This window comes from Mirounga angustirostris, unplaced genomic scaffold (assembly GCF_029215605.1).
Source record: "Mirounga angustirostris isolate CCGP_5_RB_7025 unplaced genomic scaffold, mMirAng1.0.hap1 SCAF_8, whole genome shotgun sequence".
Lineage (NCBI taxonomy): Eukaryota > Metazoa > Chordata > Mammalia > Carnivora > Phocidae > Mirounga > Mirounga angustirostris.
The window spans coordinates 44,884,263-44,892,261 of NW_026991716.1; the positions used below are offsets into that span (position 1 = coordinate 44,884,263).

The following is a 7,999-nucleotide window of genomic DNA, read 5'->3' on the forward strand; positions in this document are numbered from 1 at the left end:
AGAGGTGCCAAACATAAAATAATAAAAACTAAATCATTGATATTCAATATGGTAATTAAGAACACGGGCTCTAGAGTCAGAATGCTCAAAGTCTAGATGGACTCTGAAAAACAAACTGAGGGTTCTAGAGGGGAGGGGGGTGGGAGGATGGGTTAGCCTGGTGGTGGGTATTGAGGAGGGCACATTCTGCATGGAGCACTGGGTGTTAGGCACAAACAATGAATCATGGAACACTACATCTAAAACTAATGATGTAATGTATGGGGATTAACGTAAGAATAAAAAAATTAAAAAAAAAAAAGCTGTCACCTGAAATATGAACAAGAATCAGTCAGGTTTTAAAAAGGAGAGTAGGAAAGAATGTTTAAGAAAAATGAACAGTCTGGGCAAAGGTCCTGGGGCAAGAAAGAAAGTATATGAAATAACAAGTGTTGGCAAGGATGTCGAGAAAGGGGAACCCTCATGTACTGTTGATGGAAATAAAATTTGGTGTAGCCACTATGGAAAAAAAAAAAAAAAAAAAAGAATGCTCGAAGTCTAGCTGTGTCACTTAACTAGCCATATAACTTTAGGCAAGTTTCTCACCTTTGTTATTCCGGGCTTTCTAAAATATAAAACAGAGGTAGTAATTATGCCTTCCTCATGGAGTTGTAGGATTAAATGAAATGATTCACCTAAAACACTTAGTATTATGCCAGTATGCAGTAAGCATTCAAAAAGTGTTACTTGTTGTTAACATAAGCTATAGATCTGTAATTTACATTTTTGAATATTTTATTTATAATTAACCAAAAGCACTTGAAAAATGTTCCATCGCAAAAAAAATAAGGGGATTGAATTACATGGAAGTGAGAGACTACTTGAGTATATGTAGAGTTTATAAATAAAAAGCAATAAAACAAACAGGTGCTTCTCTACAAAGAGTAGTTTAGTAGAATTTCTTTAAAAATAATAGAAATACTGGAATATTGGAATATTATTCAGCCTTAAAAAAGAAATTAATTCTGATACATGCTACAACATGGCTGAACCTTGAGGACACTATGCTAAGTGAAATAAGCCAGTCACAAAAAGACAAATATTGTATGATTCCACTCAGATGATGTAGCTAGAGTAGTCAAATTCAGAGATAGGAAGTGGAAAGACAGTTTCCAGGAGCTGGAGGGAAAGGAGGATGGGGAGTCATTATTTAACAGATACAGAGTTTCAGTTCTGCAAGATGCAGAATTCTGGAGATGGATGGTGGTGATGGTTGCACAACAGGGTGAATGTACTTGATGCCATGACCTGTACACTTCAAAACAGTGAAGATAGGAAATTTTATGTTATGTGTATTTTGCTACAATTAAAATTATTTTAAAAAATATAGAAGTTGACAATTTACAAAGTACTTCAGTATAACTTTATTAGATCAGTATATGAAACCAGCATTTTTATCACTTATATGAAGGATTATATAAAGCAATTTTGAGCTTAAAGATGACATTAGGAGCTTTCAAAAGGTGAAATGCCCAAGTACATAACAGCACAAACTGTACAAACTGCTACTAGCCACTCAATTCTCCACTCTCCTCCTGTAATACCTGAACCATAAATGCAGAGTGCATATACAAGGACTATACTTCCAATCTTCTCTCACTACTATGGGTGTCCACTGAGATACAAATGAGATTAGGGCTTCTTCCTTCTGGAAGTTTATCTTATATCAGAGGAGCTTGGACACATCCAAGCCCATCCACTTCCTCAACCATAAGCTGGCATACTAACAATAGAGGACAAGCAAGATTAAAGGAGCCTGGAACCCTAATGACTGTGGAGCTACCATACAACCAAGCTCTTGACAGCCTACTGTCCAACTTTTTTAGATGAAAGAGAATCGACTCCTACTTAGTTTAAGCTACTGCTATTTGTGTATGTGCGTTTGTCACATGCTGCTAAATGTAATCCTGTGCATATGTTCTTGAAATTGAAAAGGGGGATAAAAATATACAATTCTAGACAATACAGTTCACATAGGCAAATAGGATCTATGAAAAGAAATAAATTTGCCAAGTGTAAAGGCTGAATATCAATAAGGAGAGTAAGCAATGCTTGCAAGAGTTCTGAGACAACAGCAATTATAAGAGTAAGAGATTAAAAAAAAAGTTTCATGGTGGAGGAGACATTGGGCCTTTGCCATGAAATAATATAGTCTAATTTTAAGGTAGGTTAAGAGAAGCAGAGAATTGCCAGCAAGCAGCAACATGTGAGTGATGCAGGAAAATACATATTAATTACTCAGAGGAAGATGAAGCTTTATGTTTCCCTGTGGAGGGATTACTACTAACATAGGAACACTATAAGAACCTTCTTTTCCCACCACTCTGATGGGGAAGATGAACCTAATTCAGGGGTGAAATATGAGGGACCTCATTGTAGATGCAGATACAAGTGATATCTTATTAAGCTGATAATTTGATCCCCAGCTGTCTGACACCAGTGTATACTTCAAAACTGAATACGAATTCTGGAAAGAAATTAAAAAAGTATAAATTATGAGCCCTCCTTGATTCTAACAATTATCAGAAGATAAAAATTTTAATAAAGAAAAATACAGTAAATGTCTAATGCCCAGAATCCTATAGGTAACAGAGTATAAAATGAGTACATTAAAAGCAAAAAAATACAAACTAACAGCACACATACAAATAAAACCCATACTCTGACTTTATATTAAAACTATTATTCAGACTCACTTATCAAATTCAAATTAGGTTATAATATTTTATAAAAATTCCTACATCCAAAGAAGTAAAGCAAAACCCATAAGAAGCAGAAAGTACCTGTGCTGTATATTGGAAGATGTCAGCAATAATTCTCATGGATGGTTCTGGAGGAAAAATATAAGTATTTCTGACCATAAACTCCTTTAGTATATCATTCTGGATTGTACCAGTAAGTTTCTCTTTAGGTACGCCTTGTTCTTCTCCAGTTACTATAAAAGTTGCAAGAACTGGAATAACTGCTCCATTCATGGTCATGGAAACTGACATTTTTTCTAAAGGAATTCCATCAAAAAGAATTTTGGTATCTTCCACGGTGTCAATAGCAACTCCAGCCATTCCAACATCACCACGAACTCGAGGGTTGTCTGAATCATATCCACGATGTGTGGCCAGATCAAAAGCAACTGATAATCCCTGCTGACCAGCTAAATACATAAAGAAAAACAATGTAGGTTTAAGGAGTCTGGCATCAAAGTAAACTAATTTAAATTAACACTACTATAGGTGTTGATTCGTCTCATCATTGTATACTTTTAAAACAGACATTTTTATGCTCATACATGTCAAAACAAATTAAGATACTTCATTTTCCTAAGTTGTTTACTATGTGGTAAAATGCACAAAATGAGTTGCAGAACAGAAAGAATAAAACATCTCACTTATCTCATGTCTGAGGATTTTTTTTTATCTTAGCAATTTTTTTTAATAACTGAAAGTTTGTACTTCTTAATCCCCTTTACCTATTTTGCCCTTATCTAAATAATTTAAAGTAGAAATACTTTTTAAGATTCATGAAAAGATCTGGCTGTTTACAAATAGTTAACATCATTTGTATCTGTATGCTTACTTATTTTTGTTTTTGTATTTAATATGGTCATAACAAGATGTCTTGGCTATTCAAATATTCTGGGAAACAGAATTAGGAACACCATGAAAAAAACTAAAATAGTCTAGACTAAACATAAGGTCAATACTCCATGTGCAATATACATTTATAAGTCCTCAAAATTAGCATTCAAACAATATGATTTTAATACAGACCACATAGAAGAAATAGTAGTTAATATAATTTTCAGAGACATGAATGCCAGACTGCACTAAATATATTTGTACATTATCAATTGTTTATTACTTTATTTGGGCATCTTTTAAACCATTTTCCCCTTCAATTCCTATCTTGACAATGTTAATTAAAAGCTTCTCAAAGAAAAAGCCAAGGTCTGTTTTTATCATACAACTTCACCTAATTCCTTTTACATAATGTGCATTTTTTTTAAGATTTATTTATTTATTGGGGGGGGCACAGAGGGAGAGGGAGAGAGTCTTTTTTAAGTAGACTCTGCACTGAGCACTGAGCGCAGAGCCCAACACAGGGCTTGATCTCAAGACCCTGAGTTCACAACTGAGACAAAACCAAGAGTCAGATGCTCAACTGACTGTGCCATCCAGATGCGTCCATAACCTGCATGTTAATTGTTGTTGGCATTCAAGAATTTAGCACCTTAATCTGGCTCACCCATTCTTTTGACCACGGAAGTTGAAAAACATTCATCTTTCAGAGTACAGTCTTGACTACAAAATTATAAAGTGACTATCATCTTTATAGAGATTAACTAGTCTCCCTTCAAAAGAAGCCAAGAACAGGAAATGTATGTTTGATTATAAATATTATGTGTTACATTAAAATCTCACCCTTAATATTATCTTTATAGAACCTATTGCTTTCTTCCACAGTACTAAAACCAGCATACTGGCGGATAGTCCAGGGCCTAAACGTGTACATGGTGGGATATGGTCCACGTGTGAATGGCTTCACTCCTGGAAGTTCTTCAGGGAAGTCCTTGGTATCCCTGCTAGAATATAAAGGCTTTATGGAGATCCCTTCTGGAGTGTGCCATATTAAGTCTTCTGGGTTTTTGCCTTTCAACTGCTTTTTAGCCAGGGCAGCCCATTCTGGATGAAGGGGTTGTCGCTGATGCAGAAGTCGCTGCCATATAAGCCTGGATCCTGGTGACTCTTTGAGCTGCTTCAGGTGGTGTGGTGAAAGCAAAAGAAGCCGAGTCTTAGCCCTCAACATGATGGACCATGAAAAACACTCAAAAGGAACAAGAACTGGCCTAGAAAAAGAAGCAGAGTACACATGTATCTACAAAAGGCAAAATGGGAACTATTGGTGAGAAGGGAATAAAGGTGGCATTTTAGTATCTCTTCTCCTTTTCTGGTTCCTATATTTGGTATTTTATAACTTTGGCCCCTCTTCTCCACAACCACTATCATTGTTCGTCTTTTTCCTCAGTACTTTCTTAGCTGGGTTTACCGCCAGTCTTAGACCCTCTAATCCATTCTACATACTGACACCAATGCAAATATGATCATGTTATACTTCACTTAAGATTTTTCAAAGGCTCTGAATTATGTAAAGGATAAAATACAACCTCCTAATTTTTTCATTGAAAATATTTTTATACCTACTTTATGACATGCATTGTGTTCGGTGCTGGAGAAAAAAGTGGTGAGCGAGACAAAAAGGCATTCAAGGCCTCTATGACTTGATCTCTGCATACCTCTCAGACTCATCACTGCTTTTGTCCTCTACACATTTTGTTCTAGAAATACTGGATAACCTACAGCTCCCTGCATATATCAAAGTTCTGTGACTTGCTCTTGCTCTTTCATCTACTTAGAATGTTCCTCTTTGGCTAATGTGGCTAAGGCATCATCTCCAATACACAGGGCTTTCTATGTGCCAGGCACTGCTGTAAGGACTTTACACAGAGTAGCATTTTAATCCTCACAATACCACCAAGACAGGTATTAATATTATCCCCATTTTACAGATGAGGAAACTAAGGCACAGAAGAGCCAGCATTTAAACTGCAGGCAGCACTAGGTTTGAGAGTCCTTGCATTTAAATAATATATTCACAGCCTCTCCCTGAACTCACAAGCTGGTCTAAATGAGCTCTTTAGTAATCCATACCACAGCACTTTCTCTGTTTACACATCTGTCATCCCCCACACTACAATATATTAGAACACTGTTTTTTATGTTTATATAAAATATATTTAAGATGTATTTTATATTTATACAAATACATGTGTATAAAATTTTATATAAATATATATACATACGCATATATATATTTCTCTGCTGGTTTATAAACTGATTCTACATTAGAGGTGTATATTCCTGATAACTAGCACGGTGTTACACTAAGTGACTAAGTCTGATTTCATTACTTTACAGATGTAGAAATTAAGATCCAGAGAAATAAAGGAATAAATAAGGTTAAACAAAATTCCACTCTTCATCTGAATTACTAAATATATGTCAGCGTCATACAGCCTCAACATACAGAACCTAGGATTTTAAAAGATTTTGAGATGTAAATTTTATCAATATATTCATCATGCCATATAATGTATAAAGCAACAAGTAAAGTGAGCTTAAAATTGTATTTCCCATACCATCTCCTACCTATCAATTTAATGAAGCTTAAAGGAAAATAAGAATACCCAACATTTGTTAGGGGATTGTGAAACAAAAGACATAAACCCCTGGGGGGAATATTAACTGCCTTTACTACTTTGGAAAGCAAATTGGCAGTACGTACAAAAAGTGTCAGAACGGATTATGCCATTCCACTGAGGAACAACACTCCTGGGAAAGTTACTACATAAAAATACATGTTTCCTACAGTTTTACTTGTAATAAAGAAAATTTAGAAACATCTTCAATGTCTAACAATGTAGGAATAAGTGAATAGTACATACAAGTGATAGAATATCATGTAGCTATTAAAATATATTTAGAGGGGGCACCTGGGTGGCTCAGTCGGTTAAGCGTCTGCCTTCGACTCAGGTCATGATCCCAGGGTTCTGGGATCGAGCCCCACATCGGGCTCCCTGCTCATCAGGAAGCCTGCTTCTCCCTCTCCCTCTGCCTGCAGCTCTCCCTGCTTGTGCTCTTTCTCTCTGTCCAATAAATAAAATCTTAAATATATATATATACACATATACATACATATATAGGAAATACACAAAACTAATCTTTAATGTTAGAAGTCAGAAGAGTGGTTATTTATGGTGGCTAGGACAGAAAGGGAGCAAGAGGAGCTTTGGGGTGATGGTCTTGCTCCAAACACTAATTATAAAGAGGTACTCAGTTTGTGGAAATTCGTCAAACTGTACAATTGTGATATGTGCATTTATCTGTAAATATATTATACACAAGTCAAACTTAAAATATGTTATGCTTAGTTTCTTTAAAAAGGAAATAGGCTCAAAAAAGTATTCCGTGAAAGAGGATAAAACATTGTAAATGCAATATGTTCAACTGGGTAAAAAGTACATAGAACAAACTCTAAACAGAAATACAACAAAACAATTCCCATTATTCTTTTAAAGCTACTATGATTTTTATCCTATCATATCCATGGGGTCCTTGTCATCCATCTTCTTGCAAGCATAAACTACATGTACTAGCTTAAAAAGTAGGTGAGAAAAATAATTAATTTATGACTGAACCATTACAGTAGTAAAGATATAAAAGGTAACCTGAAAACTGCCTGAGTCTAGATTTGTAGACAGGACATATCACACTCATTGACATAAAATACTGGTTCCCCAAACCTGGACAAACGATAGGAAAGAGCCCTCTATTAGGTGACTTCCAGAAAATCACATGGCAAATTGGTAAAGGCTGAAAACAGACAGCATTTTTAGATAAGAACACAACTACTGCTGATGGCAACAGCACTTCAATTTTCTCAGAAGATCCATGAAGATGCTTCAAGCATCCAAGGAAGCAAAATGTAAAACAAATATGTTACTGACGATTAGAATGTGTTAAAGAATAATGATGAAGCCCACCCCCACAGCCCCCCAAAATATGCGTAAAATACCCACAGTTCTGAATCAAATAACTTTTCAAATAATGTGGTTTCACATTAATACTGCAGGAAAGGCTAGCCACCTCCGATGTTCAGCCAATTTGGGTTGGAGATGACGACATCTTGCTCTCTTTCAAGATCAAACAGAACAAGTTAGGAATTTACAGTTTTGTATCAATTTAGACCTGTCTTTCCTATTTCACCTCTCACCCTCACCGCCACCTGTATACAGAAAGTCACCTTCAGTCCTGCCACCTCTTACAAAAAAAACCTCACAGTAACAAGAGCCGCAGCCTAGAGGGGAGGCAGCTGTGGAGCCAGAGCACCCCCGCGTCATCTTGCA

At 35.9% G+C, this 7,999-nt stretch overlaps 1 protein-coding gene across 4 annotated transcripts in view; it reads right to left on the reverse strand.

Moving 5' to 3' along the window:
- MMUT (methylmalonyl-CoA mutase) overlaps positions 1–7,999 on the reverse strand; it is a 39,742-nt gene that overhangs the window by 31,181 nt on the left and 562 nt on the right. For all 4 annotated transcript variants that reach the window (XM_045867003.3, XM_045867000.3, XM_045867002.3 and 1 more), the window contains exons 2-3: positions 4,458–4,882; positions 2,823–3,190 (exon numbers count right to left, since the gene is read on the reverse strand). In XM_045867003.3, the coding sequence (XP_045722959.1) occupies positions 2,823–3,190; positions 4,458–4,842 (753 nt within the window). In that variant the 5' untranslated portion in view covers positions 4,843–4,882. The remainder of the gene's footprint in view (positions 1–2,822; positions 3,191–4,457; positions 4,883–7,999) is intronic.